The following is a 25,895-nucleotide window of genomic DNA, read 5'->3' as shown; positions in this document are numbered from 1 at the left end:
TTTCGTAAGTCATTAAACAATATATCTAATTGAGCTGTTTTAGATTGTTCTATGTTTTTTAATTCTTATTGTGTTATATAGAACCGCTGACACAAGAATTACTGATTGGAACTTCCAACAACTTTAATTTTCAAACAGTGAAGTGCCCTTTAGAGAATTGTTCTAGTGAAAATAATAGCTGTTCCAGATTGTTTTAGCTATAATAAGTATATATTTGTAATATGGAATTGATAATAGAAATCAACTAGACATTTAGGCGGCCAAACCTATTTTTAGGTATAACTTCGTAATGCTGTATATCATCATTTTGATTTTCTAGAACAATAACTAGAACGACTAGAACAATCTAGAACATCAATAAAACATTTAAAAATCAAAAAATGGGGGGCTAACTTCCCGCACTCGCGACAACATCCATCAAGCGGATACAAACCGAAAAGAAAACTTTAATTAGCGCTGGATACGAAATTCGCGACATCCCCGTTGCCCAGTTGTAAATTCTCATTAGCCAGACCAATCACGAAAGGCGAGCGGTTCTACGGACGACTTTATTAAAAATTAGTGCCGCTTTGTTTGCCATAATTGGCGCCACGTCACTGCGCGCAAAATCTCGTTGTCTTTATAAAAATTCAATTCTCCTATGCTTAATTAAACAACAAACGAAACGAATTAAAAAGAAAACTTTTTTACTCACCTCATTGGTTTAAATAGAGCTTGTAACCCGTTTGGATAATCGATGATCAATTTGATTTGGGTCCCTCCCGTTTTTTGGGCTGAAATTAAATTACAAAGTTTAGTTTTAAATTTTATGTTATAAAATCTCGATATATATGTTTTATAGATATATTATTACATCTACGTGATTTTTATTTATACCAAGGACGGACTTAGAAGCCGATGCAACCATGCTGCCAAGGCAGTGGTACTAGTATATAAAATTTCTTTAATATAAATGCATTATTTTAGTTCAATAAATTAAAAAACTAACACTAGACCTAGAACTAGAAACATTCGAGTTTCTAAAGACGGCTAGACCCGAATGATTCTAGTTTTAGGTATAGTATTAGCTGAAAAACAATTAAAAATATAAAATTTGTTTTTTATTTAAATCAATTGTCATTGCCAAATTTTTATAAAAAAAAACCACCCTAGATACCATGTTCTATGACCACGCTTTATAATTAGGGCACGGAACTTTTGTAACAAAACGACACGATTTCCCCCCTCCACTCGTTCTCCGCAAAAAATTTCATACAAAAGTTGTTCTAAATTAAATTCTAAAACGATTTTCTCAATAAAAATATATATATAAAATTTTTTTTGATGTTATGTTCTTAATTATTGATCAAATGAAAAATTTTTATTAACAACATTTGTTTAGAATTACTTCAGGAACAGTGTTTGTTAATAAAATTTTTTGCTAACTTGAAATTTTAATTTCCCACTGAACAGTATGGTACAAAAATTAATATTTTTGAGGTTATATCTTTATTGTTGATTTAATCAAAAAATTTTGTTAACAAAATTTGTTTAGAATTACTTCAGGAACAGTGTTTGTTAATACAATTTTTAGCTATCTTGAAATTTTAATTTCCCTCTGAATAGTATGCTATCAAAATTAATTATCTCAATAATTATTGGTTTTATCAAAAAATGTTTTAAATAAAATTTGTTCCAATTTCGATTTTGAATCAATTATCTTAATAAAAAAATTTTACATCTCTATTAATTAAGCATCTAAGTGTAATTATGTATAAAAGTGGAAAAATTATTATTTTGAGGTTATCTCTTTAATTAATGATTGAATCAAAAAAAATTGTTGACAAAGTTTGTTTAGAATTGTTTCAGGAACAATTTTTGTTAAAACAATTTTTTTTTAACTTGAAATTTTAATTTCCCACTGAACAATATGCTATAAAAATTAATATTTTGAGGTTATATCCTTATTGTTGAATTAATCAAAAAATTTTGTTAACAAAATTTGTTTAGAATTACTTCAGGAACAGTGTTTGTTAATACAATTTTTTGCTAATTTGAAATTTTAATTTCCCACTGAATAGTATGGTACAAAAATTAATATTTTTGAGGTTATATCCTTATTGTTGATTTAATCAAAAAATTTTGTTAACAAAATTTGTTTAGAATTACTTCAGGAACAGTGTTTGTTGATGCAATTTTTGGCTAATTTGAAATTTTATTTTCCCACTGAATAGTATGCTACAAAAATTAATATTTTTGAGGTTATATCCTTATTGTTGATTTAATCAAAAAATTTTGTTAACAAAATTTGTTTAGAATTACTTCAGGAACAGTGTTTGTTAAAACAATTTTTTTTTAACTTGAAATTTTAATTTCCCACTGAACAGTATGCTACAAAAATTAATATTTTGAGGTTATATCCTTATTGTTGATTTAATCAAAAAATGTTGTTAACAAATTTTGTTTAGAATTACTTCAGGAACAGTGTTTGTTAATACCATTTTTTGCTAACTTGAAATTTTAATTTCCCTCTGAATAGTATGCTATCAAAATTAATTATCTCAATAATTATTGTTTCTATCAAAAAATATTTTAAATAAAATTTGTTTCAATTTCGATTTTGAATCAATTATCTTAATAAAAGATTTTTACATCTCTATTAATTAAGCATCTAAGTGTAATTATGTATAAAAACGGAAAAATTATTATTTTGAGGTTATCTCCGTAATTATTGATTAAATCAAAAAATTTTGTTAACAATGTTTGTTAAGAATTGCTTCAGGAACAGTGTTTGTTAACACAATTTTTTTCTAACTTGAAATTTTAATTTCCCACTGAACAGTATGGTGTTCTTTTAATCAGAACGAGTGGAGGGGGGAAATCATATCGTTTTGTTACAAAAGTTCCGTGCCCTATTTATAATATAGGGTTTTCCAATAAGAGGTGTTATTTTGATATTCAAAGAAAAATGCCATTTTTTAGTATAAATGATTGGATGTTTATTTCATTATAAAGAAGAAGGTATGCCGTTAATATTGGAAAATAATATTAGGCAAATGACCACCACGACCACGCTTACAGGTCAATATCCTTTCCATGAAATTTTCCATAACCAAATTGCAAAGTGGCTACCCTATGTCCTCAATAGTCTCACGAATTCCATCTTTGAGGTCTTGAATCGACGCTGGGCTATTGGCACCTTCTCTTTCACGTGGCCCCAAAGGAAGAAGTCGCAAGGTGTTAAATCACAAGATCTCGGTGGCCAATTGTGATCACCTCTTCGAGAGATAACACGGTCCGGAAACTTTTCCCATAAAAGATCAATGGTTTCGTTGCTTGTGTGGCAACTTGTTGTCCACATCAATACCATCTAATTCTGGCCATAAAAAGTCCATAAAAAATCCATGTTGCTCAAACTAAAACTTAAACTGAAGTTTATAAGCCTTAAGACCCAAATCTTTATGCAAAATACGGTGTAATGACGTTTGTGGAATGCCTAATTCCAAAGAACGACAAGGAATGGACAAACCTGGGATTTCTTCAACACTTTCGGCTACAGCAGCAATGTTCTTGAGCGACGTGCACGGGTTTTATTCTTCGCATCAATAACTTGTCCCAACAGCTCGAATTTTTCCACCAATTTCTGTATTGCGGTCTGACAAGGTGCTTCACGACGACCCAAAAATGTTCAAAATTGGCCAAAATTGGCGTACTTTCTACTTGTCAAATGTCAAAAAATGACAGCTTCAAAAGTGACATCTACCGAAATAACGGGCTATTCAAAATAACACCTCTTATTGGAATTTTATATTTTAAATTCGTATTTGGTGTCTCCGTCTGTACTTCTTCACAATACCTAATTATAGAGTTTTTTTCGCGTTTAGACAGTTGACATCCCGTTCTTAACATTTTTATGGTAGATTTAGCAGCAAAAAAATTATATGAAAATTGTTTTTTAATCAATCTTAACAAATTTGATAGACAGTGGTGGCACACAATTAAAGTAAAAGTCACGACTTTTACTTTCAATACCAACTTGACGACACTTTGACAATTGATTTGAAAACAGATTATAACTACCGTCCTTGATTTATACAGGGTGGTTCAAATTCGATGTCCGAATAGGCTAACTCGAAAACTATAAGAGTTAGAAGAAAAGTAGCTGACATGTCATGATCTCGTTTTTCGAGAAACTGCTAATGCCGAAAACCTCAAAGCGCTATCGTCTTTTGTTTTTCCCCTAGAGGCCAAAATTGAAAATATCGTACAACCAATAAGTGCAATTATCTTGGTTATTATTATAGGTGGAGTATTATAACTACAACATTATATGGACACTTTTTTACAGAGAATTTGATGACGTAGTCAAAAAAATTTTTCTTTTATTTTTTCGATATTCCATACATTTTCGCGGAAAATCGCGGTTTAGTAAGACGCCGTTATGTCGAAAACGGCTGGGCGGATTTCCTCGCTGATTTGACCAAAATATGTCAAATAATGTCGGTTATTGGATTCCCTTGTCAGTTTTTCAAAATTAGAGTTCCCTAATTTTTTAAGAGCGATTTAATGGAATGATAAATTAAAGAGAAACGTTCCGTCCAATCGGAATAGATGGTGCGTCCTAGACAGGACGTCGCGCCTTATTTCTTTATGTAGGTAAGATAAAGGCGCGACGTACTGTCTGGGACAAACCATCTGTTCCGATTGGACGGAACCCTTCTCTCCCCGCATAGCTTATTTCTGTTTCTCTTTAATTTGTAATTCCATTAAATCGCTCTTAAAATATACCACCAATTCAAATTTGAATTTTTTTCGTCAAATAGTTTTGGAGAAAAAAAATCGCAAAATAGTCAAGGTTGGGTTGGTTCAAAAATCGGGTACTTTTTTCGCTTAACTCGTGATAAAAGAAAAATCGCGGACCTGAAAATTTCCAAATTAACATGTGATACGCAGAAATGTTCACTGATTACAATAAACTTTACCCCAATTTTTTCCATCGAGCGGTTACGAAGATATCGATCTCTAAAGTGAGGGGCCTTGACTTTTTGCACGGATAGTAGTGTCGTCGAGGAAATTAAATTTAGTTTCTCGAAAAACGAGATCAAGACATGTCAGCTACTTTTCTTCTAACTCTTATAGTTTTCGAGTTAGCCTATTGTACAGGGTGTCCAAATTTCGATGGGTTTATCTCAGTTATTATGAAAGATATAAAGTTTAGGTTAGGTTATACCAAATTATAAGCTTCCAGAGTGACTACATTCTTTTATATAGCATATTGAAAATTGGCGATTTTACTTGACATTTACCAAAAATGACATAAAAGAAACAAATGGATTTCTTCTAAACGGTTAGAATTAAAGGAATATAATTTTTTGAGGTTATAAAGGAACGTTTGAGGTTAGGTTGTACCAAATTTTAAGTTTCTATGATGATCGATTCGTTTAGTATATATATTTAAAAACCGTCTATTTAATTTAATGTTGGATGAAATTGAGATTGAAGAAAAAATGTTTTCTCCAAAATGGCTAGAAATTAAGAAATGTAACTTTTTGAGGTTATAAAGGAATGTTCAAGGTTAGGTTATACCAAATTATAAGCTTGCAGAGTGACTACATTATTTTATATAACATTTTAAAAATCGCCGATTTTACTTGACATTTACCAAAAATGACATAAAAGAAACAAATGGATTTCTCCTAAACGGTTAGAATTTATGGAATATAACTTTTTGAGGTTATAAAGGAATGTTCAAGGTTAGGTTATACCAAATTATAAGCTTCTAGAGTAATCACATTATTTTATATAGCATTTTGAAAATCGCCGATTTTACTTGACATTTACCAAAAATGACATAAAAGAAACAAATGGATTCCTCCTCAACGGTTAGAATTAAAGGAATATAATTTTTTGAGGTTATAAAGGAACGTTTGAGGTTAGGTTGTACCAAATTTTAAGTTTCTATGATGATCGATTCGTTTAGTATATATATTTAAAAACCGTCTATTTAATTTAATGTTGGATGAAATTGAGATTGAAGAAAAAATGTTTTCTCCAAAATAGCTAGAAATTAAGAAATGTAACTTTTTGAGGTTATAAAGGAATGTTCAAGGTTAGGTTATACCAAATTATAAGCTTGCAGAGTGACTACATTATTTTATATAACATTTTGAAATTCGCCGATTTTACTTGACATTTACCAAAAATGACATAAAAGAAACAAATGGATTCCTCCTCAACGGTTAGAATTAAAGGAATATAATTTTTTGAGGTTATAAAGGAACGTTTGAGGTTAGGTTGTACCAAATTTTAAGTTTCTATGATGATCGATTCGTTTAGTATATATATTTAAAAACCGTCTATTTAATTTAATGTTGGATGAAATTGAGATTGAAGAAAAAATGTTTTCTCCAAAATGGCTAGAAATTAAGAAATGTAACTTTTTGAGGTTATAAAGGAATGTTCAAGGTTAGGTTATACCAAATTATAAGCTTCTAGAGTAATCACATTATTTTATATAGCATTTTGAAAATCGCCGATTTTACTTGACATTTACCAAAAATGACATAAAAGAAACAAATGGATTCCTCCTCAACGGTTAGAATTAAAGGAATATAATTTTTTGAGGTTATAAAGGAACGTTTGAGGTTAGGTTGTACCAAATTTTAAGTTTCTATGATGATCGATTCGTTTAGTATATATATTTAAAAACCGTCTATTTAATTTAATGTTGGATGAAATTGAGATTGAAGAAAAAATGTTTTCTCCAAAATAGCTAGAAATTAAGAAATGTAACTTTTTGAGGTTATAAAGGAATGTTCAAGGTTAGGTTATACCAAATTATAAGCTTGCAGAGTGACTACATTATTTTATATAACATTTTGAAATTCGCCGATTTTACTTGACATTTACCAAAAATGACATAAAAGAAACAAATGGATTCCTCCTCAACGGTTAGAATTAAAGGAATATAATTTTTTGAGGTTATAAAGGAACGTTTGAGGTTAGGTTGTACCAAATTTTAAGTTTCTATGATGATCGATTCGTTTAGTATATATATTTAAAAACCGTCTATTTAATTTAATGTTGGATGAAATTGAGATTGAAGAAAAAATGTTTTCTCCAAAATGGCTAGAAATTAAGAAATGTAACTTTTTGAGGTTATAAAGGAATGTTCAAGGTTAGGTTATACCAAATTATAAGCTTCTAGAGTAATCACATTATTTTATATAGCATTTTGAAAATCGCCGATTTTACTTGACATTTACCAAAAATGACATAAAAGAAACAAATGGATTCCTCCTCAACGGTTAGAATTAAAGGAATATAATTTTTTGAGGTTATAAAGGAACGTTTGAGGTTAGGTTGTACCAAATTTTAAGTTTCTATGATGATCGATTCGTTTAGAATATATATTTAAAAACCGTCTATTTAATTTAATGTTGGATGAAATTGAGATTGAAGAAAAAATGTTTTCTCCAAAATGGCTAGAAATTAAGAAATGTAACTTTTTGAGGTTATAAAGGAATGTTCAAGGTTAGGTTATACCAAATTATAAGCTTGCAGAGTGACTACATTATTTTATATAACATTTTAAAAATCGCCGATTTTACTTGACATTTACCAAAAATGACATAAAAGAAACAAATGGATTTCTCCTAAACGGTTAGAATTTATGGAATATAACTTTTTGAGGTTATAAAGGAATGTTCAAGGTTAGGTTATACCAAATTATAAGCTTCTAGAGTAATCACATTATTTTATATAGCATTTTGAAAATCGCCGATTTTACTTGACATTTACCAAAAATGACATAAAAGAAACAAATGGATTTCTTCTAAACGGTTAGAATTAAAGGAATATAATTTTTTGAGGTTATAAAGGAACGTTTGAGGTTAGGTTGTACCAAATTTTAAGTTTCTATGATGATCGATTCGTTTAGTATATATATTTAAAAACCGTCTATTTAATTTAATGTTGGATGAAATTGAGATTGAAGAAAAAATGTTTTCTCCAAAATGGCTAGAAATTAAGAAATGTAACTTTTTGAGGTTATAAAGGAATGTTCAAGGTTAGGTTATACCAAATTATAAGCTTGCAGAGTGACTACATTATTTTATATAACATTTTAAAAATCGCCGATTTTACTTGACATTTACCAAAAATGACATAAAAGAAACAAATGGATTTCTCCTAAACGGTTAGAATTTATGGAATATAACTTTTTGAGGTTATAAAGGAATGTTCAAGGTTAGGTTATACCAAATTATAAGCTTCCAGAGTGACCACATTATTTTATATAGCATTTTGAAAATCGCCGATTTTACTTGACATTTACCAAAAATGATATAAAACAAAAAAATGGATTTCTCCTAAACGGTTAGAATTAAAGGAATATAATTTTTTGAGGTTATAAAGGAACGTTTGAGGTTAGGTTGTACCAAATTTTAAGATTCTATGATGATCGATTCGTTTAGTATATATATTTAAAAACCGTCTATTTAATTTAATGTTGGATGAAATTGAGATTGAAGAAAAAATGTTTTCTCCACAATAGCTAGAAATTAAGAAATGTAACTTTTTGAGGTTATAAAGGAATGTTCAAGGTTAGGTTATACCAAATTATAAGCTTCCAGAGTGACTACATTATTTTATATAACATTTTAAAAATCGCCGATTTTACTTGACATTTACCAAAAATGACATAAAAGAAACAAATGGATTTCTCCTAAACGGTTAGAATTTATGGAATATAACTTTTTGAGGTTATAAAGGAATGTTCAAGGTTAGGTTATACCAAATTATAAGCTTCTAGAGTAATCACATTATTTTATATAGCATTTTGAAAATCGCCGATTTTACTTGACATTTACCAAAAATGACATAAAAGAAACAAATGGATTCCTCCTCAACGGTTAGAATTAAAGGAATATAATTTTTTGAGGTTATAAAGGAACGTTTGAGGTTAGGTTGTACCAAATTTTAAGTTTCTATGATGATCGATTCGTTTAGAATATATATTTAAAAACCGTCTATTTAATTTAATGTTGGATGAAATTGAGATTGAAGAAAAAATGTTTTCTCCAAAATGGCTAGAAATTAAGAAATGTAACTTTTTGAGGTTATAAAGGAATGTTCAAGGTTAGGTTATACCAAATTATAAGCTTGCAGAGTGACTACATTATTTTATATAACATTTTAAAAATCGCCGATTTTACTTGACATTTACCAAAAATGACATAAAAGAAACAAATGGATTTCTCCTAAACGGTTAGAATTTATGGAATATAACTTTTTGAGGTTATAAAGGAATGTTCAAGGTTAGGTTATACCAAATTATAAGCTTCTAGAGTAATCACATTATTTTATATAGCATTTTGAAAATCGCCGATTTTACTTGACATTTACCAAAAATGACATAAAAGAAACAAATGGATTTCTTCTAAACGGTTAGAATTAAAGGAATATAATTTTTTGAGGTTATAAAGGAACGTTTGAGGTTAGGTTGTACCAAATTTTAAGTTTCTATGATGATCGATTCGTTTAGAATATATATTTAAAAACCGTCTATTTAATTTAATGTTGGATGAAATTGAGATTGAAGAAAAAATGTTTTCTCCAAAATGGCTAGAAATTAAGAAATGTAACTTTTTGAGGTTATAAAGGAATGTTCAAGGTTAGGTTATACCAAATTATAAGCTTCCAGAGTGACTACATTATTTTATATAACATTTTAAAAATCGCCGATTTTACTTGACATTTACCAAAAATGACATAAAAGAAACAAATGGATTTCTCCTAAACGGTTAGAATTTATGGAATATAACTTTTTGAGGTTATAAAGGAATGTTCAAGGTTAGGTTATACCAAATTATAAGCTTCTAGAGTAATCACATTATTTTATATAGCATTTTGAAAATCGCCGATTTTACTTGACATTTACCAAAAATGACATAAAAGAAACAAATGGATTCCTCCTCAACGGTTAGAATTAAAGGAATATAATTTTTTGAGGTTATAAAGGAACGTTTGAGGTTAGGTTGTACCAAATTTTAAGTTTCTATGATGATCGATTCGTTTAGTATATATATTTAAAAACCGTCTATTTAATTTAATGTTGGATGAAATTGAGATTGAAGAAAAAATGTTTTCTCCAAAATGGCTAGAAATTAAGAAATGTAACTTTTTGAGGTTATAAAGGAATGTTCAAGGTTAGGTTATACCAAATTATAAGCTTCCAGAGTGACTACATTATTTTATATAACATTTTAAAAATCGCCGATTTTACTTGACATTTACCAAAAATGACATAAAAGAAACAAATGGATTTCTCCTAAACGGTTAGAATTTATGGAATATAACTTCTTGAGGTTATAAAGGAATGTTCAAGGTTAGGTTATACCAAATTATAAGCTTCTAGAGTAATCACATTATTTTATATAGCATTTTGAAAATCGCCGATTTTACTTGACATTTACCAAAAATGATATAAAACAAAAAATGGATTTCTCCTAAACGGTTAGAATTTAAGGAATATAATTTTTTGAGGTTATAAAGGAACGTTTGAGGTTAGGTTATACCAAATTTTAGGATTCTATGATGATCGATTCGTTTAGTATATATATTTAAAAATCATCTATTTAATTTAATGTTCGTTGAAATTGGGATTAAAGAAAAAAAAAATGTTTTCCCAAAACGGCTAGGAATTAAGAAATGTAACTTTTTGAGGTTATAAACGAATGTTCAAGGTTAGGTTATACCAAATTATACGTTTCCAGAGTGACCACATTATTTTATACAGCATTTTGAAAATCGCCGATTTTACTTGACATTTACCAAAAATGATATAAAACAAAAAAATGGATTTCTCCTAAACGGTTAGAATTTAAGGAATATAATTTTTTGAGGTTATAAAGGAACGTTTGAGGTTAGGTTACTTGAGGTTATCTTTTTACTAAGTTTCCGGATAGCCGAGATACAGGAGGTGTCTGAAAATCGTAAATTTTAAAACACACCCTGTATATCAAAAACGAAGAGGGCTATGAAAATTTGGTTTGCGCCATTGTAAGTTTCACAAAAAAGTAGCTCAGGTTCGCGAAAGCCGCAACTTTCTATCTTTCATAATAACTGAGATACCCATCGAAATTTGGACACCCTGTACATCGCATCGTTTAGACAATTCGGGGAATTCCCAGAATTAAAAATATTTTGTTCCGTTATATCGAGGTTTTACTGTAACTTTATAAGAAGTGAGTTCTAAGTAAAGAATAATTAAGTAGTTATCCAAGTCGTGGTGGAAGTTAAGAAATAAGCTTCCTTGATATAGTACACTTGTGTGTGCGACTACATCTAACTTTGAACGTAAAAAGTTGAGTTAAAACTTAACGTGGCGTTAAGTACACACAGAAAATTTTGAGTAATATTACACTAGCAGTAAAAGTTTAAAAGTGTAATTTGAAGTAATGATTGTTTATCGTTGATGGAATTGTTTGCGGGTTGATTTACATCAAACCTACAATGATTGCTAGCTATAACCGGTGATAATTTCGTGGTTAAATTTACGCTTGGTAATATTGTGGAGGTAAGTTCCCTTGGGCTAAACTGGTTTGTGTTTGGTGGTGGAGGGTTTCGAGGGGGTTGGCTCACAGACCTGGAACGTCAGCTAATTATCATGTCAACGAGCCAAATAATTGGCCGAGTATCGATTGGTGTCTGACCCACAGAGAATGATGAATGAGAATTAGATTTACCTCTCGCTTTTTTTGGCGGTGATTTATTTTCGCATAATTTATTCAAATACTGTTTGTCGTCAATCGGGTTAAAAGTGTATGAGGGGGGAAATTGTCGTACGATGATTTACAGGCTTTGAAAAGAGTACGGAGGGACCGGATAGCGTGAAAATTCCTGCCCGCCGATTTAATACCCAACTAATCTCCGTAAACGCCGGTCGGGCTCCGGTTGGAATTTGCATAAATCCATAAATCGGCGCCGATTATACGCCCTGAAATAGCTGTCGTACCTCCCCGTTTTATTTCTCGCCTCTTTCACGGCAAATATCGAATTCCTTCGTGTTGTTACTTGTCATCGCTTTCCCTTTATGAAGGCGCATTATTCCTCCGGTTCATAACGAAAACGAACACTTTTCTTTTGTCCCTCCTTTATAATTGCACCCCTTTCAAATTTAAAACAAAACCAAAGAATAAAGATAAAGGGGACCTTTTTAACTGGGCTTGTCTTATTTTATTCATCCTTCAATCACAAATTCTTCAACAATGTCATAAAATCACTTTGAATTAAATCAATTTTGAATGATTCTTCTTTTTCCTAAAAATTTAATAATTTTAAATGTCAAAAAATTTTAAATTTGGTGACATAAAAAAGTTAGGTTATGTCAAAGTTCTTTGATTAATTTTTTGATTAAATCAACAATAAGGATATAACCTCAAAAATATTAATTTTTGTACCATACTATTCAGTGGGAAATTAAAATTTCAAGTTAGAAAAAAATTGTGTTAACAAAAATTGTTCCTGAAACAATTCCAAACAAACTTTGTCAACATTTTTTTTTGATTTAATCAATAATTACGGAGATAACCTCAAAATAATAATTTTTCCGTTTTTATACATAATTATACTTAAATGCTTAATTAATAGAGATGTAAAAAAATTTTATTAAGATAATTGATTCAAAATCGAAATTGAAACAAATTTTATTTAAAACATTTTTTAATAAAAACAATAATTGTTGAGATAATTAATTTTGATAGCATACTATTCAGAGGGAAATTAAAATTTCAAGTTAGCAAAAAATTGTATTAACAAACACTGTTCCTGAAGTAATTCTAAACAAATTTTGTTAACAAAATTTTTTGATTAAATCAACAATAAGGATATAACCTCAAAAATATTAATTTTTGTACCATACTGTTCAGTGGGAAATTAAAATTTTAAGTTAAAAAAAAATTGTGTTAACAAAAATTGTTCCTGAAACAATTCCAAACAAACTTTGTCAACAATTTTTTTTGATTTAATCAATAATTAAGGAGATAACCTCAAAATAATAATTTTTCCGTTTTTATACATAATTATACTTAAATGCGTAATTAATAGAGATGTAAAAAAATTTTATTAAGATAATTGATTCAAAATCGAAATTGAAACAAATTTTATTTAAAACATTTTTTAATAAAAACAATAATTGTTGAGATAATTAATTTTGATAGCATACTATTCAGAGGGAAATTAAAATTTCAAGATAGCAAAAAATTTTATTAACAAACACTGTTCCTGAAGTAATTCTAAACAAATTTTGTTAACAAAATCTTTTGATTAAATCAACAATAAGGATATAACCTCAAAAATATTAATTTTTGTACCATACTGTTCAGTGGGAAATTAAAATTTTAAGTTAGAAAAAAATTGTGTTAACAAAAATTGTTCCTGAAACAATTCCAAACAAACTTTGTCAACAATCTTTTTTGATTTAATCAATAATTAAGGAGATAACCTCAAAATAATAATTTTTCCGTTTTTATACATAATTATACTTAGATGCTTAATTAATAGAGATGTAAAAAAATTTTATTAAAATAATTGATTCAAAATCGAAATTGAAACAAATTTTATTTAAAACATTTTTTAATAAAAACAATAATTGTTGAGATAATTAATTTTGATAGCATACTATTCAGAGGGAAATTAAAATTTCAACTTAGCAAAAAATTGTATTAACAAACACTGTTCCTGAAGCAATTCTAAACAAATTTTGTTAACAAAATTTTTTGATTAAATCAACAATAAGGATATAACCTCAAAAATATTAATTTTTGTAGCATACTATTCAGTGGGAAATTAAAATTTCAAGTTAGAAAAAAATTGTGTTAACAAAAATTGTTCCTGAAACAATTCCAAACAAACTTTGTCAACAATTTTTTTTGATTTAATCAATAATTAAGGAGATAACCTCAAAATAATAATTTTTCCGTTTTTATACATAATTATACTTAGATGCTTAATTAATAGAGATGTAAAAAAATTTTATTAAAATAATTGATTCAAAATCGAAATTGAAACAAATTTTATTTAAAACATTTTTTAATAAAAACAATAATTGTTGAGATAATTAATTTTGATGGCATACTATTCAGAGGGAAATTAAAATTTCAAGTTAGCAAAAAATTGTATTAACAAACACTGTTCCTGAAGTAATTCTAAACAAATTTTGTTAACAAAATTTTTTGATTAAATCAACAATAAGGATATAACCTCAAAAATATTAATTTTTGTACCATACTATTCAGAGGGAAATTAAAATTTCAAGTTAGCAAAAAATTGTATTAACAAACACTGTTCCTGAAGTAATTCTAAACAAATTTTGTTAACAAAATTTTTTGATTAAATCAACAATAAGGATATAACCTCAAAAATATTAATTTTTGTACCATACTATTCACAGGGAAATTAAAATTTCAAGTTAGCAAAAAATTGTATTAACAAACACTGTTCCTGAAGTAATTCTAAACAAATTTTGTTAACAAAATTTTTTGATTTGATCAATAATTAAGAACATAATCTCAAAAAAAATTTTATATATATATTTTTATATATTCCTTTATTGAGAAAATCGTTTTAGAATTTAATTTAGAACAACTTTTGTATGAAATTTTCTACTAAGAACGAGTGGAGGGAGGAAATCGTATCCTTTTGTTACAAAAGTTCCGTGCCCTAATAATAATAAATATATAGAATAAAAAATAACCAAACTATTAAATTTAAGACATTGGGGAAAAACTTTATGGTTAATTTACTTAAATGCAAAAAGGAATCTATCAAGTTAATGACACTACAAAGATATTTTAAAGAAGTTCGTTCATTCAATCACAAATTCTTCAACAATGTCATAAAACAAGCTAGATTGTCTTCCATGATTAATTTGGAAAGGAAAAATCTTTTTGTAGAACCTAAAATCACTTTGGATGTTTAAAAATCAATTTTGGATGATTCTTCTTTTTCCTAAAAATTTAATAATTTTAAATGTCAAAAAAAGACTTAATATGGGTTAACACTAGATGGAGTTAGTTTAAAAATTGAGGAAATATTTAGAAAAATTAAAAAAAAGTAAATTTTCACACGTTTTTTTGTTATATGTGTCTTTGTTTAATAAATCACCTTTAAAACGATCCAAAAATTTTAAATTTGGTGACATAAAAAAGTTAGGTTATGTCAAACTTCTTTGATTAATTCGGGGAAGAAAAGTTTTTTTGCAGAACCTCAAATCACTTTAAATAAGTAGTTTGGGTAAGTTCAAGAATGAATTATTACGATTAAACTTCTTTTTTGGTAAAATTTGATAATTTTAGGAGATATTACACAATTATAATTTCCCACTGAATAGTATGCTACAAAAATTAATATTTTTGAGATTATATCCTTATTGTTGATTTAATCAAAAAATTTTGTTAACAAAATTTGTTTAGAATTACTTCAGGAACAGTGTTTGTTAATAAAATTTTTTGCTAACTTGAAATTTTAATTTCCCTCTGAATAGTATGCTATCAAAATTAATTATCTCAATAATTATTGTTTTTATCAAAAAATGTTTTAAATAAAATTTGTTTCAATTTCGATTTTGAATCAATTATCTTAATAAAAAAATTTTACATTTCTATTAATTAAGCATCCAAGTGTAATTATGTATAAAAACGGAAAAATTATTATTTTAAGGTTATCTCCTTAATTATTGATTAAATCAAAAAAAATGTTGACAAAGTTTGTTTAAAATTGTTTCAGGAACAATTTTTGTTAACATAATTTTTTTCTAACTTGAAATTATAATTTCCCACTGAATAGTATGGTACAAAAATTAATATTTTTGAGGTTATATCTTTATTGATTTAATCAAAAAATTTTGTTAACAAAATTTGTTTAGAATTACTTCAGGAACAGTGTTTGTTAATACAATTTTTTGCTAATTTGAAATTTGAATTTCCCACTGAATAGTATGGTACAAAAATTAATATTTTTGAGGTTATATCTTTATTGTTGATTTAATCAAAAAATGTTGTTAACAAAATTTGTTTAGAATTACTTCAGGAACAGTGTTTGTTAATACAATTTTTTGCTAATTTGAAATTTTAATTTCCCACTGAATAGTATGCTACAAAAATTAATATTTTTGAGGTTATATCCTTATTGTTGATTTAATCAAAAAATTTTGTTAACAAAATTTGTTTAGAATTACTTCAGGAACAGTGTTTGTTAATACAATTTTTTGCTAACTTGAAATTTTAATTTCCCTCTGAATAGTATGCTATCAAAATTAATTATTTCAATAATTATTGTTTTTATCAAAAAATGTTTTAAATAAAATTTGTTTCAATTTTGATTTTGAACCAATTATCTTAACAAAAAAATTTTACATCTCTATTAATTAACCATCTAAGTATAATTATGTATAAAAACGGAAAAATTATTATTTTGAGGTTATCTCCTTAATCATTGATTAAATCAAAAAAAATTGTTGACAAAGTTTGTTTAGAATTGTTTCAGGAACAATTTTTGTTAACATAATTTTTTTCTAACTTGAAATTATAATTTCCCACTGAATAGTATGGTACAAAAATTAATATTTTTGAGGTTATATCCTTATTGTTGATTTAATCAAAAAATTTTGTTAACAAAATTTGTTTAGAATTATTTCAGGAACAGTGTTTGTTAATACAATTTTTTGCTAATTTGAAATTTTAATTTCCCACTGAATAGTATGCTACAAAAATTAATATTTTTGAGGTTATATCCTTATTGTTGATTTAATCAAAAAATGTTGTTAACAAAATTTGTTTAGAATTACTTCAGGAACAGTGTTTGTTAATACAATTTTTTGCTAATTTGAAATTTTAATTTCCCACTGAATAGTATGCTACAAAAATTAATATTTTTGAGGTTATATCCTTATTGTTGATTTAATCAAAAAATTTTGTTAACAAAATTTGTTTAGAATTACTTCAGGAACAGTGTTTGTTAATACAATTTTTTGCTAATTTGAAATTTTAATTTCCCACTGAATAGTATGGTACAAAAATTAATATTTTTGAGGTTATATCCTTATTGTTGATTTAATCAAAAAATTTTGTTAACAAAATTTGTTTAGAATTACTTCAGGAACAGTGTTTGTTAATACAATTTTTTGCTAATTTGAAATTTTAATTTCCCACTGAATAGTATGGTACAAAAATTAATATTTTTGAGGTTATATCTTTATTGTTGATTTAATCAAAAAATTTTGTTAACAAAATTTGTTTAGAATTACTTCAGGAACAGTGTTTGTTAATACAATTTTTTGCTGACTTGAAATTTTAATTTCCCACTGAATAGTATGGTACAAAAATTAATATTTTTGAGGTTATATCCTTATTGTTGATTTAATCAAAAAATTTTGTTAACAAAATTTGTTTAGAATTACTTCAGGAACAGTGTTTGTTAATACAATTTTTTGCTAATTTGAAATTTTAATTTCCCACTGAATAGTATGCTACAAAAATTAATATTTTTGAGGTTATATCCTTATTGTTGATTTAATCAAAAAATTTTGTTAACAAAATTTGTTTAGAATTACTTCAGGAACAGTGTTTGTTAATACAATTTTTTGCTAATTTGAAATTTTAATTTCCCACTGAATAGTATGCTACAAAAATTAATATTTTTGAGGTTATATCCTTATTGTTGATTTAATCAAAAAATTTTGTTAACAAAATTTGTTTAGAATTGCTTCAGGAACAGTGTTTGTTAAAACAATTTTTTGCTAATTTGAAATTTTAATTTCCCACTGAATAGTATGGTACAAAAATTAATATTTTTGAGGTTATATCCTTATTGTTGATTTAATCAAAAAATTTTGTTAACAAAATTTGTTTAGAATTACTTCAGGAACAATGTTTGTTAATACAATTTTTTGCTAATTTGAAATTTTAATTTCCCACTGAATAGTATGCTACAAAAATTAATATTTTTGAGGTTATATCCTTATTGTTGATTAAATCAAATAATTTTGTTAACAAAATTTGTTTAGAATTACTTCAGGAACAGTGTTTGTTAATACGATTTTTTGCTAATTTGAAATTTTAATTTCCCACTGAATAGTATGGTACAAAAATTAATATTTTTGAGGTTATATCCTTATTGTTGATTTAATCAAAAAATTTTGTTAACAAAATTTGTTTAGAATTACTTCAGGAACAGTGTTTGTTAATACAATTTTTTGCTAATTTGAAATTTTAATTTCCCACTGAATAGTATGGTACAAAAATTAATATTTTTGAGGTTATATCCTTATTGTTGATTTAATCAAAAAATTTTGTTAACAAAATTTGTTTAGAATTACTTCAGGAACAGTGTTTGTTAATACAATTTTTTGCTAACTTGAAATTTTAATTTCCCACTGAATAGTATGCTATCAAACTCATAATTTAGTTTTGACCCTATTTGTACTTTATAACAAATTCGTTCACATCGATAATCTGTGAATTTACCATTTTTAGTTCTCGTTTGTGGACACTAAACCGCAAAATTACGGCTGTTTATAGTTTGTATTAGGAGCAACGAGTTTGTGGTACTCGCAAATCAAGGAAAACGCCGCGATTGTTCGGCGGAGTACGTGGCGTGCGTACAAACGCGTTTTATGATATAGAGCAGACGCCGAAACCACCACCGCCGGAGATACCCGGCTTTAATTTATAAGTCTACGAAGTTACATCGTTATTTTTAACATAAAGTACACCCCGAAAAGGACGCTGATAATAACCAACTCGCAACTTTCTACTATTATTTCTAAATGTTTTTTTTTTATATTGATACAATTAAAACGATTAAATAATGGTTCTAAATCTTTTTTTTACATTGATACGTTAAACAATTAAAACGATTAAATAATGGGATATCCCCCCATATATTCCGAGTAATATTGTTTTAATTGACATCCAAACTCGAACGGGAGATATTTGCATAAATTTAACCGTGGCGTTTCCGCCCAAAAGTGACATACATAGAAATATACTCCGCACGTCAACATGATTCTGACATTGATCAATACTGAACATGGTTCGTTCTATTGCGATTCATTAGATATAGTAGACGCCACGAGAGCTGGCAGTAAACCATCGTTTTCCGCTCTTACAAATGCCATACGTAATAAAAAATAACCACAAATAACCACGTCGAAAAAGTGCGTCTGTTCTTCTAAGGGATGTAACTCTAGAATTATAACCTCAAATCGAAACGTCTTGTGAATTTGTTGACGTTTTCACAAGCTTACTTAACCCTTTGTGTCCCAAGAAGTCAAACATTTTGAAACTTTGTGACAGAATTAAAACGCTATCAAAATGCACTCAGTAAAGGCCTTTGGAATAAAATTTTACTAAAATATGCAATCCCCCTATTTTCGCATAGTCTAAGTGTCAAAAAAGATGCTAATTTAAAAATTCCTGGAAGTCGTATTTATTGAAATTAAGGAATGAGACTTATTCTATATTAAAGCTCAAAGCTTTCTCTTTAAAATGATGTATAATAATTGTTGGGTTGGATTGGAAAAATATAGAGAAAAAAAAAGTTGAAATAAAACTTACATTTTCGTATAACCTAAGAGTGTCAAAAAAGATGCTAATTTAAAAATTCCTGGAAGCCGTATTTATTGAAATTAAGGAATGAAACTTATTTTAAATCAAAGCTCAAAGCTTTCTCTTTAAAATGATGTATAATAATTGTTGGGTTGGATTGGAAAAATATAGAGAAAAAAAAAGTTGAAATAAAACTTACATTTTCGTATAACCTAAAAGTGTCAAAAAAGATGCTAATTTAAAAATTCCTGGAAGCCGTATTTATTGAAATTAAGGAATGAAACTTATTTTAAATCAAAGCTCAAAGCTTTCTCTTTAAAATGATGTATAATAATTGTTGGGTTGGATTGGAAAAATATAGAGAAAAAAAAAGTTGAAATAAAACCTACATTTTCGTATAACCTAAGAGTGTCAAAAAAGATGCTAATTTAAAAATTCCTGGAAGCCGTATTTATTGAAATTAAGGAATGAAACTTATTTTAAATTAAAGCTCAAAGCTTTCTCTTTAAAATGATGTATAATAATTGTTGGGTTGGATTGGAAAAATACAGAGAAAAAAAAATTTGCAATAAAACTTACATTTTCGTATAACCTAAAAGTGTCAAAAAAAGATGCTAATTTAAAAATTCCTGGAAGCCGTATTTATTGAAATTAAGGAATGAAACTTATTTTAAATCAAAGCTCAAAGCTTTCTCTTTAAAATGATGTATAATAATTGTTGGGTTGGATTGGAAAAATATAGAGAAAACAAAAGTTGAAATAAAGCTTACATTTTCGTATAACCTAAGAGTGTCAAAAAAGATGCTAATTTAAAAATTCCTGGAAGCCGTATTTATTGAAATTAAGGAATGAAACTTATTTTAAATCAAAGCTCAAAGCTTTCTCTTTAAAATGATGTATAATAATTGTTGGGTTGGATTGGAAAAATATAGAGAAAAAAAAAGTTGAAATAAAACTTACATTTTCGTATAACCTAAGAGTGTCAAAAAAGATGCTAATTTAAAAATTCCTGGAAGCCGTATTTATTGAAATTAAGGAATGAGACTTATTTTAAATCAAAGCTCAAAGCTTTCTCTTTAAAATGATGTATAATAATTGTTGGGTTGGATTGGAAAAATTTTGAGAAAAAAAATGTTGAAAGAAATACATTTTCGTATAACCTAAAAGTGTCAAAAAGATCCTATTTAAAAATTCCTGGAAGCTGTGTTTATTGAAATTAAGGAATGAGACTTATTTTAAATTAAAGCTCAAAGCTTTCTCTTTAAAATGATGTGTAATAATTGTTAGGTTGGATTGGAAAAATATAGAGAAAAAAAAAGTTGAAATAAAACTTACATTTTCGTATAACCTAAGAGTGTCAAAAAAGATGCTAATTTAAAAATTCCTGGAAGCCGTATTTATTGAAATTAAGGAATGAAACTTATTTTAAATCAAAGCTCAAAGCTTTCTCTTTAAAATGATGTATAATAATTGTTGGGTTGGATTGGAAAAATATAGAGAAAAAAAAAGTTGAAATAAAACTTACATTTTCGTATAACCTAAAAGTGTCAAAAAAGATGCTAATTTAAAAATTCTTCGAAGCCGTATTTATTGAAATTAAGGAATGAGACTTATTCTATATTAAAGCTCAAAGCTTTCTCTTTAAAATGATGTATAATAATTGTTGGGTTGGATTGGAAAAATTTTGAGAAAAAAAATGTTGAAAGAAATACATTTTCGTATAACCTAAAAGTGTCAAAAAGATCCTATTTAAAAATTCCTGGAAGCTGTGTTTATTGAAATTAAGGAATGAAACTTATTTTAAATTAAAGCTCAAAGCTTTCTCTTTAAAATGATGTATAATAATTGTTGGGTTGGGTTGGAAAAATATTGAGAAAAAAAATGTTGAAACAAAACTTACATTTTCGTATAACCTAAGAGTGTCAAATACGATGCTAATTTAAAAATTCCTGGAAGCTGTATTTATTGAAATTAAGGAATGAGACTTATTTTAAATCAAAGCTCAAAGCTTTCTCTTTAAAATGATGTATAATAATTGTTGGGTTGGATTGGAAAAATTTTGAGAAAAAAAATGTTGAAAGAAATACATTTTCGTATAACCTAAAAGTGTCAAAAAGATCCTATTTAAAAATTCCTGGAAGCTGTGTTTATTGAAATTAAGGAATGAAACTTATTTTAAATTAAAGCTCAAAGCTTTCTCTTTAAAATGATGTATAATAATTATTGGGTTGGATTGGAAAAATATAGAGAAAAAAAAAGTTGAAATAAAGCTTACATTTTCGTATAACCTAAAAGTGTCAAAAAAGATGCTAATTTAAAAATTCCTGGAAGCCGTATTTATTGAAATTAAGGAATGAAACTTATTTTAAATTAAAGCTCAAAGCTTTCTCTTTAAAATGATGTATAATAATTGTTGGGTTGGATTGGAAAAATATAGAGAAAACAAAAGTTGAAATAAAGCTTACATTTTCGTATAACCTAAGAGTGTCAAAAAAGATGCTAATTTAAAAATTCCTGGAAGCCGTATTTATTGAAATTAAGGAATGAAACGTATTTTAAATTAAAGCTCGAAGCTTTCTCTTTAAAATGATGTATAATAATTGTTGGGTTGCATTGGAAAAATATAGAGAAAAAAAAAGTTGAAATAAAACTTACATTTTCGTATAACCTAAGAGTGTCAAAAATGATGCTAATTTAAAAATTCCTGGAAGCCGTATTTATTGAAATTAAGGAATGAAACTTATTTTAAATCAAAGCTCAAAGCTTTCTCTTTAAAATGATGTATAATAATTGTTGGGTTGGATTGGAAAAATATAGAGAAAAAAAAAGTTGAAATAAAACTTACATTTTCGTATAACCTAAGAGTGTCAAAAATGATGCTAATTTAAAAATTCCTGGAAGCCGTATTTATTGAAATTAAGGAATGAAACGTATTTTAAATTAAAGCTCGAAGCTTTCTCTTTAAAATGATGTATAATAATTGTTGGGTTGGATTGGAAAAATATAGAGAAAAAAAAAGTTGAAATAAAACCTACATTTTCGTGTAACCTAAGAGCTAATTTAAAAATTCCTGGAAGCCGTATTTATTGAAATTAAGGAAGGAAACTTATTTTAAATCAAAGCTCAAAGCTTTCTCTTTAAAATGATGTATAATAATTGTTGGGTTGTATTGGAAAAATATAGAGAAAAAAAAGTTGAAATAAAACTTACATTTTCGAATAACCTAAGAGCTAATTTAAAAATTCCTGGAAGCCGTATTTATTGAAATTAAGGAATGAAACTTATTTTAAATCAAAGCTCAAAGCTTTCTCTTTAAAATGATGTATAATAATTGTTGGGTTGGATTGGAAAAATATAGAGAAAAAAAAAGTTGAAATAAAACTTACATTTTCGTATAACCTAAAAGTGTCAAAAAAGATGCTAATTTAAAAATTCTTCGAAGCCGTATTTATTGAAATTAAGGAATGAGACTTATTCTATATTAAAGCTCAAAGCTTTCTCTTTAAAATGATGTATAATAATTGTTGGGTTGGATTGGAAAAATTTTGAGAAAAAAAATGTTGAAAGAAATACATTTTCGTATAACCTAAAAGTGTCAAAAAGATCCTATTTAAAAATTCCTGGAAGCTGTGTTTATTGAAATTAAGGAATGAAACTTATTTTAAATTAAAGCTCAAAGCTTTCTCTTTAAAATGATGTATAATAATTGTTGGGTTGGGTTGGAAAAATATTGAGAAAAAAAATGTTGAAACAAAACTTACATTTTCGTATAACCTAAGAGTGTCAAATACGATGCTAATTTAAAAATTCCTGGAAGCTGTATTTATTGAAATTAAGGAATGAGACTTATTTTAAATCAAAGCTCAAAGCTTTCTCTTTAAAATGATGTATAATAATTGTTGGGTTGGATTGGAAAAATTTTGAGAAAAAAAATGTTGAAAGAAATACATTTTCGTATAACCTAAAAGTGTCAAAAAGATCCTATTTAAAAATTCCTGGAAGCTGTGTTTATTGAAATTAAGGAATGAAACTTATTTTAAATTAAAGCTCAAAGCTTTCTCTTTAAAATGATGTATAATAATTATTGGGTTGGATTGGAAAAATATAGAGAAAAAAAAAGTTGAAATAAAGCTTACATTTTCGTATAACCTAAAAGTGTCAAAAAAGATGCTAATTTAAAAATTCCTGGAAGCCGTATTTATTGAAATTAAGGAATGAAACTTATTTTAAATTAAAGCTCAAAGCTTTCTCTTTAAAATGATGTATAATAATTGTTGGGTTGGATTGGAAAAATATAGAGAAAACAAAAGTTGAAATAAAGCTTACATTTTCGTATAACCTAAGAGTGTCAAAAAAGATGCTAATTTAAAAATTCCTGGAAGCCGTATTTATTGAAATTAAGGAATGAAACGTATTTTAAATTAAAGCTCGAAGCTTTCTCTTTAAAATGATGTATAATAATTGTTGGGTTGCATTGGAAAAATATAGAGAAAAAAAAAGTTGAAATAAAACTTACATTTTCGTATAACCTAAGAGTGTCAAAAATGATGCTAATTTAAAAATTCCTGGAAGCCGTATTTATTGAAATTAAGGAATGAAACTTATTTTAAATCAAAGCTCAAAGCTTTCTCTTTAAAATGATGTATAATAATTGTTGGGTTGGATTGGAAAAATATAGAGAAAAAAAAAGTTGAAATAAAACTTACATTTTCGTATAACCTAAGAGTGTCAAAAATGATGCTAATTTAAAAATTCCTGGAAGCCGTATTTATTGAAATTAAGGAATGAAACGTATTTTAAATTAAAGCTCGAAGCTTTCTCTTTAAAATGATGTATAATAATTGTTGGGTTGCATTGGAAAAATATAGAGAAAAAAAAAGTTGAAATAAAACTTACATTTTCGTATAACCTAAGAGTGTCAAAAATGATGCTAATTTAAAAATTCCTGGAAGCCGTATTTATTGAAATTAAGGAATGAAACTTATTTTAAATCAAAGCTCAAAGCTTTCTCTTTAAAATGATGTATAATAATTGTTGGGTTGGATTGGAAAAATATAGAGAAAAAAAAAGTTGAAATAAAACTTACATTTTCGTATAACCTAAGAGTGTCAAAAATGATGCTAATTTAAAAATTCCTGGAAGCCGTATTTATTGAAATTAAGGAATGAAACGTATTTTAAATTAAAGCTCGAAGCTTTCTCTTTAAAATGATGTATAATAATTGTTGGGTTGGATTGGAAAAATATAGAGAAAAAAAAAGTTGAAATAAAACCTACATTTTCGTGTAACCTAAGAGCTAATTTAAAAATTCCTGGAAGCCGTATTTATTGAAATTAAGGAAGGAAACTTATTTTAAATCAAAGCTCAAAGCTTTCTCTTTAAAATGATGTATAATAATTGTTGGGTTGTATTGGAAAAATATAGAGAAAAAAAAGTTGAAATAAAACTTACATTTTCGAATAACCTAAGAGCTAATTTAAAAATTCCTGGAAGCCGTATTTATTGAAATTAAGGAATGAAACTTATTTTAAATCAAAGCTCAAAGCTTTCTCTTTAAAATGGTGTATAATAATTGTTGGGTTGGATTGGAAAAATATAGAGAAAAAAAAGTTGAAATAAAACTTACATTTTAGTATAACCTAAGAGTGTCAAAAAAGATGCTAATTTAAAAATTCCTGGAAGCAGTATTTATTGAAATTAAGGAATGAAACTTATTTTAAATCAAAGCTCAAAGCTTTCTCTTTAAAATGATGTATAATAAATGTTGGGTTGGATTGGAAAAATATAGAGAAAAAAAAAGTTGAAATAAAACTTACATTTTCGAATAACCTAAAAATGTCAAAAAAGATGCTAATTTAAAAATTCCTGGAAGCCGTATTTATTGAAATTAAGGAAGGAAACTTATTTTAAATCAAAGCTCAAAGCTTTCTCTTTAAAATGATGTATAATAATTATTGGGTTGGGTTGGAAAAATTTTGAGAAAAAAAATGTTGAAAGAAATACATTTTCGTATAACCTAAAAGTGTCAAAAAGATCCTATTTAAAAATTCCTGGAAGCTGTGTTTATTGAAATTAAGGAATGAGACTTATTTTAAATTAAAGCTCAAAGCTTTCTCTTTAAAATGATGTATAATAATTGTTGGGTTGTATTGGAAAAATATAGAGAAAAAAAAAGTTGAAATAAAACTTACATTTTCGTATAACCTAAGAGTGTCAAAAAAGATGCTAATTTAAAAATTCCTGGAAGCCGTATTTATTGAAATTAAGGAATGAAACTTATTTTAAATCAAAGCTCAAAGCTTTCTCTTT

General features: G+C 27.0%; 1 protein-coding gene across 1 annotated transcript in view; it reads right to left on the bottom strand.

Moving 5' to 3' along the window:
- LOC111421518 (extracellular serine/threonine protein CG31145) overlaps positions 1 to 25,895 on the bottom strand; it is a 161,378-nt gene that overhangs the window by 59,556 nt on the left and 75,927 nt on the right. Inside the window, exon 4 of the mRNA XM_071196137.1 lies at positions 695 to 773. Within this exon, the coding sequence (XP_071052238.1) occupies positions 695 to 773 (79 nt within the window). The remainder of the gene's footprint in view (positions 1 to 694; positions 774 to 25,895) is intronic.

This window comes from Onthophagus taurus, chromosome 5 (assembly GCF_036711975.1).
Source record: "Onthophagus taurus isolate NC chromosome 5, IU_Otau_3.0, whole genome shotgun sequence".
NCBI lineage: Eukaryota > Metazoa > Arthropoda > Insecta > Coleoptera > Scarabaeidae > Onthophagus > Onthophagus taurus.
Note: the sequence above shows the minus strand (reverse complement) of the source record. Positions and strands in the feature narration are given on the sequence as shown.